Genomic DNA, 12,947 nt, shown 5'->3' on the forward strand with positions numbered 1-12,947 from the left:
GGCAGTTAAAATTTCTGGCTTCTCAGGTGCGTAGCCAGAAATTTTTTTTTTTTTCTTTGGGGGGGGGGGGGGGTTCCACCATACTTTATTTATGTTCGTGCGTACATTTGTATGTGTGCGTGTATATATATGCAAGCAAAACGGAAAAATTTCAGGGGAGGGGGGGCCACTGACGTAATTTCTTTCTTCCGTGCCATCTCACCCTGTGTAGATTCCAGTGTGCTCATCGTAACGAGAGAAGAGATAAAGCACGGGACGCGGCTTTCGTATCGCGCAAAATCGCAAAAAAATCGATTTTTTGAAAATCACATTTTCAGTTTCTGTAGCCCTTTTTCTATCTGATTCCAAAATATCTTCACTGAAAACCACCTAGAAGTGCTTTAAAAAATTAGTTGCGCAGGCTGAGGTGTCGAAAATTATTGTGGAGATCGCAAAAAAACAGTGCTTTTCAAAAATTTCTTGCTCCGCAACGGTACAACCGGGCGCCGCCATTTTGAGCTCGCCGTAAAGGGAATTTCTTCCTTTTCAAATTCCCCGCCTCAGCTGGCGCCTCCCTTTAAAAACAAGCGCACAAAAAGCAAATCTCTGAAGGTCGTTTCGAGGCCTCCGATTGGCTGCGTCCGCCATGTTGCTCCAGAACGCCTCGCCATTGGTCCGATGCTCGCTTCGAGAGGACAGTCGTCTGCTGCTTACGCGTCGCGATGTTACCTGATGTTACGACTGTCGAAAATCACGCTACTTAGTGACGCGTCCGCTCTCGTTCTGTGTACACGGGTCGACGATAATTTAGAATATGATTACCCTGTAGTTTGACAGCTGCAAGCGGAAGCGCCGTCATCAGTGTACGATAGACGGTAGCGTGCCGCACTCGTCGCGAACATCGCAGATGCGCGTCTCGGGTAGTTCAGCTTGTCAGCACTTCGTCCTCCGTGACGAAGAACTTCGCGGGACTACTCTTTGTACTCGCGATCGAACATGACGTGCTTTGAAACATCGGGCACCGCGGCCACGCACACCGTGACCGAGCTTGCTGCTCGGAGTCGTGGCTAGGCCTAACTCCGCTTACGGCGCTGGTTTACGAGACGAATCCGAACTTTGCGGGCACGGACATCGCGCTAGCGGACAAGCCGTACTGTGCTTCGTCGCAAGCAACAAATCGCATCGTCCACTGGCTACTCGAAAGTGCGGATGGGCACTTTACGCATCGGCAGCGGACTCCCGGTCAAGCTCGTCGCGCATTGACCGCTCCGAGCAGCGGCTAGCAATTTCGCGCGTCGGTGCCGCAAAATGAGAGACCAAGTACGTTACGCGCGCCGATTTTTCGTCGCCGCGGCTGAGCACAGCGTATTGTCGCTGAATGCCGCCAGCCAGCATATAGTGCGCGACTTCCCGGACCCCGCGGCCGAGTACATCGGCATGAAAGAAAGCGCTGGTGATGCAATTTAGGCACGCTTGGATTCGTGCTTGGTATCGCCGCTAGCTCTGATGAATCTTCTAAAATAACGAAAGCCTCGCAAATTACCGTTTCCGCGACCGAGTGGATGACGAAACGCATCACAGGCGAGGTTTGCAAATGAGCGTGGCGTGTGTGAAGCAGGGAGTTGAATTTATATCTGACCAACTCGCGTTATTGAATAAACTGCTCATATATTTCATCCCAGAAATGTTTGCAATAAGTGTGCCAATTTTCATGAAAACCTACGAAGGAATAAGAAAGTTGGTACTGAATGCCACGACCCCCACCTTAATTTTATTCAGAAGCTCACTGGAAAGAATGACCTCCGACATACATCCAATGTTTGATGGAGACAGTGATACTTCCCTGACTCTTTCTGAAGAAAGAACATACGGATTTATTCCATTGGCTAAAGAAGACTGTATAAATCATGTCAAAAAGAGGATGGGTACAGCTCTGCCAACACCTGTATCAAGAAGCAAAAAAGATCAACCACTTGGAGGATGGGCCGGCCTGACTCAAGACCTGATTAATTTAAAAGACTGACTGGTTATGGTATGGCTATCCGTGACAACGTTGACATTGATGACATGCAAAAGGCCATAATGGCAACGTTCCATCATGTCACCTCGAGAGATGAGGAGCCACGCCATGAATTCGGTCCACTTGGGTCCCTGAGCTGGTGCAAGTACCGTGCTGCAGAAGCTGAAGGCAAGGCTCCACCACCGCACACGTATAAATTGGCAGCACTGCATTGCTGCCAGTCTACTAAAACCTGACCACCCTCAGTTGCTCGGCTGTTGCCAAAAAAAAAAAAGTCAAAATGCGGCCGAGAGTCTTCATTCGGTAGTTTGGTCAATTCTACCAGAAGAGCTAAATGCTTCACTGATTGCCGCCGAAACAGCTGTCAATGAGGCAGTCTGCAAGTATAATACTGGCACCCTCCATGCTTATAGAGAGTTTTGTGCATCACTTGGCCCGAAGCCTGGAAAGCACTCCATTCAATGAGCTGCAGAGAAGGATGCCACACGGGAAAAAAAGGCATCAAAAGTGCACCAAAGCAAGCACCAAATGCTCAAGAGACCTCACATCACTAAGAACACAAAAAACTATGATCCTGGTGCATTCCAGATCACTGGACGCAAGGTGAAACTTCGAGAGCCGTTTTCTCAAAAGTGCCTTTTTGCCTGCCTGCCAAGTTTGCGCAGCCATTTTCTTCCTAACCGTTTGGCCTATTTTGACTCCGTTTCTTTTGTCACGTTTCCTAGACTACAATGCATGTCGTGACATTCTTTATTTCTCACTTTGACGCTTTGTAATTTTACGAAGTGACTACTCGTTCATCCCAAGAGTGTGCCCGATTTGAAGGTGTCAAAAAGAATCGCAATGCAAGAATATTGTGTTGCAAAAAAAATAAAGCAAGAATGTCATGACACTCAGCGTGCATTTAGCTATGCAACAAATATTCACCTAGCCTTCTAGTCCTTTTTTTAAACTCTCCAGGCATTGCGCAAAGTGCAAGAAAATGCAAGAAATAAAAATTTAATTGAATAAAGAGTTCTGAAGATATCACTCTGAAACTTTTTTAGAAGCAGCAGGGAGACATGCTGAATATTTGTACCAATTTTCATCAACATCTGTTAAGTTATAAGAAAGTTGGTTTTCCAAAGCCACGTCCCCCCTTAAAGCACGCAACAAACCCTTGTAACTCCACTCGTTCTTGACGGAGTCAAGAAATTTTTGCGGCAATCGATTTGTGAGGCAATGCGCTTATATAGGAACCATACAGTCGAGTTTTCTAGTGCGACTGCAGTGCCAAAACGCAAAGCCTAGCGGATAAAAAAAGCAATAATGAGACGGTGTCAGTCAAAATGGAACGCAATGCACGTGTCTCCCTCCCTGCTTGAGTGGGCAGATTGTGGCCGGGCTACACGGGGGATGCGTGCACGCATCTGTTTTCTGTGTGCCCCTAATGGCCAATGTTAGTGAACTTGGGACGGGCCAGTGCGAGCAACTTAGCTCCCCTTGGTCAGTGGACGGTGCCTTACTGAGGTCATTCACTAATTACTTGGAAAAGTGGTTCATCACCCCTTTTAAAAGGGGTCTGTTTTCCCGTGAAGGCCTATGTGATCATGTGAAACTAGGGTTTATGGCACATACATGTAGGCATTGTCTGCAGAGCAGCTTTGTTGCTGCCATTTCTCTTCCTGAATAACCCCAAACTCAGTTTTGTAATTATTCAGGCATTTCAAAGCCTGCACTGTTGTGATACGGCACTGTTATAAACTTGTATCATTGTTCATAATTTCAGTTCATTTTGAACACTCTGTAAGCATTCGCCTGCATGCGAACCTTGCATATTTCAGTACCACGTTCCTGTGGCAACCAGCCTGTCGGGCTCTGGCGCCCTGAGCAAGGCCTCGCCCACCGTTGTCGTGCAAGTGACGGACGTCCTGGGCTCTCCCCTGGGTCCCCTCTCTGTGTTGCTGAACAAGGCCGTCAGGCTGCTCGACAGCCAAGTTGTGATGGAGAGGAAACCGTTCGCACCGGCCAAGGAGGATCCGTGAGTTGTGCATTGTTGCTACAACTAGCGGTAGCCAGATGGTGCTGTGGCTGTTTTTGTGTTTAGCTAGAGGATGCTGACACCATCCGGTAGCATAGGTTCTACGAAAATGTACACATAATGTAGGAGTATAAGTTGCCGCACGCATCTGTTAGCACGAAGTGAGGCTTTGCTCATTGCTTAGCGCAAATTTGTATTTAAGGGGGGACGCGGGGATCAAGTCGTGAAAAATGGAAGAAAATCGATTTTCTGAAAATCACATTTTCAGTTTCTGTAGCCATTTTTCTATCTAATTTCAAAATATCTTCGCTGAAAAACATGTAGAAGTGCTAGTAAAAATTGTTGCACCCTCTGAGGTGGCGAAAATTATCGCGGAAATTGCGAAAAAGAACGCGTTTTTGAAAAAAATTATAGCTCCGCGACGGCGCGATTGAGCACCACCATCTAGGGCTCGTCTGAAAGAGCATTTCTTCGTCTTCAAATTCCCCGCCTCAGCTGGCTACTCCATTTAAAAGCAAGCAAGCGTTTAAGGTCGTTTCGAGGCCCCCGATTGGCCGTGGCCGCCATGATGCTCCAGCGCGCCTCGCCGTTGGTCCAATGATCGCTCCGGGTGTGCATCGTCTGCGGCTTCCGTGTCGCGAGGTCATGGCTGTCGAAAGCACGCTACTTTGTGAAGCGTTCGCACTCGTTCTGTGTTCGCTGGTCGACGATAATTACGCGTTAGCAGCTGCACCCGGAAGCTCAAGCATCAGACTGCGACAGCGCGACGCGCTCGTCGCGAACATCGCAGAAGCACATCGCAGACCTGTATTGCATTCACTCGTCGGACCCGCTGCGCCCGCGGTTGGAAGTTCGGCCCATCGCCATCTCGGACCTCGTGACGAAGACCACCACGGGACGACATATTGTGCTCATGATCGAGCAGGACTAACTTTGAAACATTGGGCACCGCAGCAGCGCACACTGCGACCGAGCTTACTGCTCGGAGTCGTGGCTAGGCCTAACTGTGTTGACGGCGCCGATGAATCTGAACTTTGCGGGAAAGAACATCGTGCTAGCAGACATGCGAAAGCGAACAAGCCGCAATGTGCTTTGTTTCAAACAACAAATCGCATCACCCGCTCGCACCTCAGAATCGCATATCGGCATTTTACGCATCGGAAGTGCCGCAGACCCCACGGCCAAGCTCGTCGCACAGCGATCGCTCGAAGCAATGCGACAATTTCACGCGTCGGTGCCCCAAAATGTGAGGCCAAGCATATTGGACGTTGATGTTTCGTCGCCGTGGCTAGGCATATTGCGCATCGCCACCGAATGCCGCCACCCAGCATATCGGGCACCAACTTCCCGGACCCCGTGGCCGAGCACTTGGCGGGGAAATAAGCACTCCGTGGTGATGTAATTTAGGCGCGCTTCAAGCCGTGTATGGTATCGCAGCAAGCTTTTATGAATGTACTGAAATAACGAAAGCGTCGCCAACTGCCATTTCCACGACCGGGTGAACGATGAGGTTATCAAGGCGGGGTGTGACAAATGAACTTGGCTAAAGGAGGGGACGAATTTTTATCTGCCAAACTCACTTCATTAAGGGGGACGCGGGGATCAAGTCACGAAAAATGGCAAGAAAGTCGGATTTTCTGAAAATCACATTGTCAGTTTCTGTAGCCCTTTTTCTATCTAATTCCAAAATATCTTCGCTGAAAACCACGTAGAAGTGCTATTAAAAATTGTTGCGCCCGCTGAGGTGGCGAAAATTATCGCGGAAATCACAAAAAAGAATACGTCTTTCGAAAAATTATAGCTCCGTAACGGCGCGACCAAGCACCACCATATAGGGCTCGTCTGAAAGAGCATCTTTCAGTCTTCAAATTCCCCGCCTCAGCTGGCTCCTCCATTTAAAAACAAGCGCACAAAAAGCAAACATTTAAAGGCCATTTCGAGGCCCCCGATTGGCCGCGGCCGCCATGATGCTCCAGCACGCCTCGCCATTGGTCCGATGGTCGCTCCCGGTGTGCGTCGTGTGCAGCTTCCGCGTTGCAGGGTCACGGCTGTCGAAAATCATGCTAATTACTGAAGCGTTCGCACTCATTTTGTGTTCGCTGGTCAACGATAATTACGCATTAGCAGCTGCACTCGGAAGCTCAAGCATCAGACCGTGCATCAGACTGCGATAGCCCGATGCGAACGTCGCAGAAGCACGTCTTGGACCTGTATTGCGTTTGCTCGTGGGACCCGCAATTACAGTCAATCCCGGATATATCGAACTCAAAGGGGATCGCGAAACAGTTCGATATATGGATAATTCTAAATATAAAATATGCGTATTTAAGGCTTATATTAATGCACTGCAGGTCTCAAAACAGTTTTCGGAATTCGTAACAAGTGCTAAGATGATTCGCTCACAACTAGTATGCTAAATAACAAGGTGGCAACTTTTTCTTTTGCAAGTTACTGCACATTATTTCGCACGAAAATAGTGCGTAAACTTGTCTTCCTTCTAGTGCACTGTCAAGTTCATCAAGTCATCCTAAATATCATTGAATCTTTCCAAATTAGAAAATTCAGCACATTCGGCCTCAAAACGCCGATGCAAGCTCTGGAGCGCTGTAAAAGGTTGTTTAGCGGCGGCATTGGCATCTTCATAACCGCACGGGTCCACTTCCGCGGCATCGGCAACGTCAGCCTTGATCTTGGCATCGATGCAGTCAGAAAGAGCGACGTCATCTGCGCCGATGAAGCCGCTTGCTGTACTCCTGTCCGAAAGTGCGCCCGGAAATGCTAAGTCACAAAACTCACTGAGGCACCGTACACAGTTGTCTGCGGTCATGACGCACCCAAAGTCCCCACCTCGCACCAAAGCCCACAAGAAAACAGTTCGTGGCGGTGCTTTGCTTGACGTCGTTCCAAGCACCAGTCATCATTTTATCGCTACGAGCGGGTCAATGTTTAGTTCTAGGCTTGTGCGAATAGTAAATTTTAGGTTCGAAGCTAATTCGAAGCGAATAGTGATTTTGGTCGAATAATTTTGAATCGAATTCGAATAGTATATATCACATATTATAAAGAAAAATGAGCATATTTGTCATGACCCAACCAACCTGCACAACCTTTTTTTTTAATTATAACAAGGCATGTGCAAATGTCATTCTTTTTGGTTCAAAGGAAGTAGAAGCAACTTTTAATAGTAGCAGGATATGGCTTTCGGTAGAATGAAAATAATAACCTGTAAAATATGTTACATTTTAAAATTTACTATGCTTGGAGCATATAAGCCGGTATAACAAGTTTTTAAACTTAAAAAATGATGAATTGATGTGAGGGTAATATGTATGTTCATTTAACCTTGAAGTGGGGCTTCGCGGCAGTACGGACTTTTCCTGAAGAGGTGTATTCACAGTATAGCACCCCTTTACTGCAGTGAAACCACCTTTACAGGAGGTTACAAGCGGACAATGCGGTTTTTTTTGTGGAAAGGTGTATTCACGGTATAGCACTCCTCCACCGCAGTGAAACCACCTTTGCAGGGGGGTTATAAGCGGACTAATATACACCTATTCGTTCATTTCGAATACTTCAAAATTTTCAATAATTTAAATTCGAAACGAAGCGAATTCGAATACTGTATTATTCGTTCGAATATTCGATGTGCTCGAATATTCGTACAAGCCTATTTAGTTCGTCTCCCAAATGAGGATTTGTCAGGAACGAAGCGAGAAGTACACAAGTCCTCTAGCCGCAGGAGACAACGCTGCGTCACTGCCCACAAACAACGAAGGAAAAGTTTCCTAAAATTAACTAGAGGGGACTCTGGCGCTGCGATCATTCAGCCACCATGGGAATGATGGGTAGTACACAGATTTGCCTACTCTTCGTACTTGTGGGCTGCGAACGCACTTGTGGCTTTGTTTATTGATGTGTTCTGGTTTTCTTTCGGATAAATGAATGGATCGTTGTGAACTTTGGGCAGATTTGAATTGGTGAGCCTAAAAAAGTTAAGTGGTAATGTGGAACTGCTGAACGTTTGCTGAACTTCGTCTTGCGACAAAGTGGATGTAGGCGACGCCGAGCCAAACGTAGCCGAAAGTACGAAGTTTAGACAAATCCGTGTACTACCCATCATTCCCATGCTGGCTGAAGCGCCATGCGTTGCAGCTCTCATAGACACTAGCGCCAGAGTTCCCTCTAGTGTACTTATAGGAAACTCTATGGTCCCCACCACCGTCGACATCTTGGCGATGGCGATAGCACTTGCGGCTTTGTAGCTAGCAGCCGCAGCTTTGGCGTGAAAAACAAGAAAAAGCGTAGCCTCCGAGATGTGCGTTTTATAACCGAAAACGCCAAAAATATGTCACGACGTTGCAGATCTCAAAGGCCATGCTTTTCAGGCTGGCATGCCATCGTGCGCGAACAAATGGGGAAGGGAATGCGAACGTTGCGACGAGGCTGCCAAGTATCTCCGCATTCGTCTCATTTTGGTGCCTTCGGCAATCGGCCCCTTTAAAAAACACTATGCCCGTGCCTTAAAACCTACAGATCGCGCATCCAAGTGCACTTGCAAGCGCTGCGCAACCAACCAGATAGACGTAATGCAACGACACCGCCTTTTCGTTACCTGCACGCCAAGAGTAATCGGAACTTGTCAGAACGCGGCCGAAAATGACCAACATTTGTTAGGAAAAATGCACTCCCTGGAGATCGGCGTGGCACAGCATTTGATATATATTGGATGTGTCGCTGTGCGGGAGTTCGATATACGTGTGCACCAGCCCTATACTTTTGCATAGGAAATTCAAGGGGATTTTTCAACTGTTTGATATAGCCAATAATTTGATATATCCGAGTTCGATATATCTGGGATCGACTGTAGAAGTTCTGCCCGTTGGCATCTCGGACCTCGTGACGAAGACCACCATGGGACGACTTTTTGTGCTCGTGATCTAACATGGCTAACTTTGAAACATCAGGCACCGCGACAGCGCACACCGTGACAGTGCTTACTTCTCGTAGTCGTGGCTAGGCCTAACTATACATTCACGGCGCCGACAAATTCGAACTTTGCGGGGAAGAACATCGTGCTTGCGGACATTTAAAACGAACAAGCCGCAATGCGCTTTGTTGCAAGCAACTAATGATATCGCCCGCTGGCAGCTCGGAATCGCTGATCGGCATTTGATGCATCGGCAGCGTCGCGGACCCCATGGCCACGGCCACTCGATCTCCCCAAGTTCATCGCATAGCGATCGCTCGAAGCACCGCGCCAATCTCGCGCGTCGGCGCCCGAAAATGCGAGGCCAAGCATATTGCACGCCGATGTTTCATCGCTGCGGCTTGGCATATTGCGCATCGCCACGAAATGCCGCCACCCAGCATATCGGGCACCGACATCCCGAACCCCGTGGCCGAGCACTTCGCGGCGAAATAAGCACTCAGTGGTGATGTAATTTAGGCGCGCTTCAAGCCGTGCATGGTATCGCAGCAAGCTTTTGTAAATGTACTGAAATAATGAAAGCCTCGCCGACTACCATTACCACGACCGGGTGAATGATGAAGCGTAAAGCGTATCAAGGTGGGGGTGGATGAATTTTTATCTGCCAAACTCGCTTCATTAAGTACTATGTACTCAGAAATTTCTGTGCCACCAATGTCTTGGCCACAACTGCCACAGCACACCTAAATTTGCATGCCACAGACTTAATGTGCAAGTCTGGGCATTGAGCCTGATAGGCTCACCCTTCAAAGAGCTGACAAAAATAACCATTAAAGAAAAAGGAAAGCACGTAGTGCAGAAAAATGAAAGATCAAGGACATAAGAAAACCCCTGCAAGCAAAGACACTAAATATTACAGCCCCAGGGCATTTTGATTTACATGTAGTGGCTGTGCAACTTTAGGGCCCGTTTTCTCAGAAGTGTGTTTTGACCCGACTGTCCCGCTTGCAGAAAGCATAGCACGACTATGGCTTGATGGATTTTCATGAGGTCTGTTGCATTGTATTCCCTAGTCAATTCTCTATGCTATGACATTCCTATATTTTTGAATTACTCTCTCATTTTCTTACTCTTTAGCTAATTTGACATGTCAATAACGAATGCATTATGCGAACATGGATGTAATTTTCCGTGTAAAAAAAATCGGGGTAATAAAAATATTTGGAGAATGTCATAGCATGAACCATTCCTAGGGCTAAAATATAAGGGCAACTTTGGGCTTTTACCATGTTTTGTTTTTACGCCAGGCTTTCTGCAAGTTTGGTACAACAATGATGCAAGTAAAAATTTATAATGTCAGAACTGCTGGAGATATCTTAATGAAACTTTGTAAATAGTCATTCAGTGCACTTCCCAATAAGCATGCCAAATTTCATTGCTCTACTACAAAAATTAAGAATTTCAGCTCCAATCCCCACCTCCCCCCTTAATGTGTACTGAATCATTTCTTCTGTCTTAAATAGTATATAAAAAGAATTTAAGCACAGAAAGAGGAGACTTCTATCAGCAGTATCTTCTGAGACATCCAGCTGGGCAATGCTGAACTAGACTGAGCTGTTGCTAAAAGCACCAGTTGGTGTAAACATTTAGTGTAAACCCTTCCATCCACGCTCCACTGCCTATCTCTGGATCTTGAGCCTGTTCCTTCTTTTGTAAACATAATCGCAGTTTTTTAATGAGTGGTAAGACGTATGTTATTGTTTTACCATGCGACCAACCACAGTCTTGGAACGAATAGGCTACAGATCGCGTTTTTATGTCCCCACATGGAAAGCACGCGCCTCAGAACGAACATCTTGCAGAAAAAAACCCGCCCATGATATACTCGATTAACTTCATCTGTGAGGTACCTCTGTACATTATCGAGACTATGTGACTCAGTACCAGCCAAAGCATGGCTACTTCTTCCCTCTTCCAGGTCTCTGTATGTGTTCAACTTTGTGTCGAACAAGCCGCGACGGGGCTTCTACCAGCTCTCCCTGAACGCTATTCCTGTCAAGGCTGACAATCGCCTTGTTGGAAACACCGATGCCGAGGTGAGCGATGTTGCTTGCTTTGCTGTATTGTCCTCTGCTAAAGAGAACTCACAGTTGATAGTTTGCTATCAATTATTATGAATATATGGCACAAACGTCCACAGTGTAGTATTTTAATGTATAAGGGTGCATCAAAGCAAACATATCAGTCACTTTTTGACCATCAAAGGAAAGGAAATGCTCTCAGATAGACACGTAAGCCTGCAAGTGCTTTGAAAATCAGTTATACAAAACTCAGAGACAGCACATTAAATGTTGTCTCGCTTGTTATTGTTTTCATGGAAAATTCATGAACACAGGTTGTCGCTAGAGCAGATGTTTCGGCAAGCGGACTTGCCTTCTTCAGGCCTTGAAGAAGACGAGTCCGCTTGTCAAAACGTCGGCTCTAGTGACAGCCAGTGCTCACGAATTTTTCGTCTCTTCAAGTTTCCAGCTTTTCCTGAACTTCTGCCCTTTTTTCTGTTATTGTTTTAATGTCAGCTCATTGCATTTGCAGATGAGCAGACGTTTTAAACACTTGGATGTCACTAGTGCTGAATTCACGGAGATGCAGTCAGACTTCATTCTCTCAGCACTCGATGCTTCCAGCAGTTAACTACCGGTTCAGCAAACTTTCTTTAATAGCTGTGCTGCTTTAACACCGTCAACCTTGAATATAACTCAGTGTAGATATACAATGAAGTGTAACTTATAAATGTAATATTTGGTATTTCCTTTTTGCAGTATGGATGTGTGTAACAGCTGCTGTTATCTTATTATAATAAAAATGTTTTTTTTATTGGATACAACTTCACTGCTTTCGCAAATATTTGTTCTCATCCTCAAAGTATCAAATTCACAGTATTTTTTCATAGAATGAGTTTTTTTTTTTTGAGTGGTTGGAAATGCAGAAGGGGGTCCCACAGGTAGTGACTGTATCAGGACCTCATGGACTGCACTGGGAAACTTATTGACAGTTGTGCTGCTTTAGCACTAGTGTTTCGGTGATGCTGAGTGACCTTGTGTACGTGTTCTCTCAGCTTAGCGTGAAGGTGCTGACTGATGTGGAAGTGGTTGGACTTGAACTTGGCACTGCTGACCGAGACCAGACAGCTGCTCCTAAAATGACTCCGTGAGTAGCAGTTGGATGTAATCTTTGTTTCTTGTATGTGATGTGCACCCGTCCTCAGTGTCGAAATGACATCAGCTTATACAGTAGAACCCCGCTGATACGTTTTTGAAGGGACCGTAGGAAATAAACGTAAGAGACGGGAAACGTAAGAGCCAAAAAACAGGAAAAACGGCAAAATATTTAGTGGTACAGAATTTTATTTCAATTCTTACGAGCAGCTCGAAAATTGGCGCGCTCAGCCGCGATCTACTCGATGGATAGAAACGCGGAGCTTAGGACGGCCTCATCTACAGAAATGTAATCAACGTATGTGATTTTTTTAACACCAACAGCTGTAGGCATGAAAGAACTAAGCACACGCAATCACGACCGGCGCGGCGAGTCCAACTGCGAACCGCACGCACGACCACGCGAGCTCCAACCAGCTCGAACTCCTCCCGTTCTCCGACAAATAACGATGATGATGAGTCTACGCCAACGCGATGGCAGCAGTAAATGCCAATCTCGAAGGCCTTGCTTTCGCAAGCAATTACGTCATACACGCCATGTTTGTGCAATACAAATCTCAGAGGCTATGCTTTTGTCAATAGTAAATGCCAATCTCGAAGGCCTTGCTTTTGCGAGCAGTTACGTCATAGATGCCATCTTTGCAATTTGAATCTCGAAGGCCATGCTTTTGTTTGCATCAATTGAAAGATTCTGTTGCTTGCGCCTCTCATGCGGCTAATATTACGGTCAAACGAGGCCAAACTGCGTGAAAATGCACCATGGCCGCTCTCTTTGGTAGTCACTCG

The 12,947-nt window shown here is 46.6% G+C and overlaps 1 protein-coding gene across 1 annotated transcript in view; it reads left to right on the forward strand.

Moving 5' to 3' along the window:
• Positions 1–12,947, forward strand: part of LOC119383595 (dolichyl-diphosphooligosaccharide--protein glycosyltransferase subunit 2) — a 49,406-nt gene that overhangs the window by 15,264 nt on the left and 21,195 nt on the right. Inside the window, exons 9-11 of the mRNA XM_037651839.2 lie at positions 3,823–4,019; positions 10,925–11,042; positions 12,062–12,153. Coding sequence (XP_037507767.1) covers positions 3,823–4,019; positions 10,925–11,042; positions 12,062–12,153 — 407 coding nt within the window. The remainder of the gene's footprint in view (positions 1–3,822; positions 4,020–10,924; positions 11,043–12,061; positions 12,154–12,947) is intronic.

Source organism: Rhipicephalus sanguineus, chromosome 2 (genome assembly GCF_013339695.2).
Source record: "Rhipicephalus sanguineus isolate Rsan-2018 chromosome 2, BIME_Rsan_1.4, whole genome shotgun sequence".
Lineage (NCBI taxonomy): Eukaryota > Metazoa > Arthropoda > Arachnida > Ixodida > Ixodidae > Rhipicephalus > Rhipicephalus sanguineus.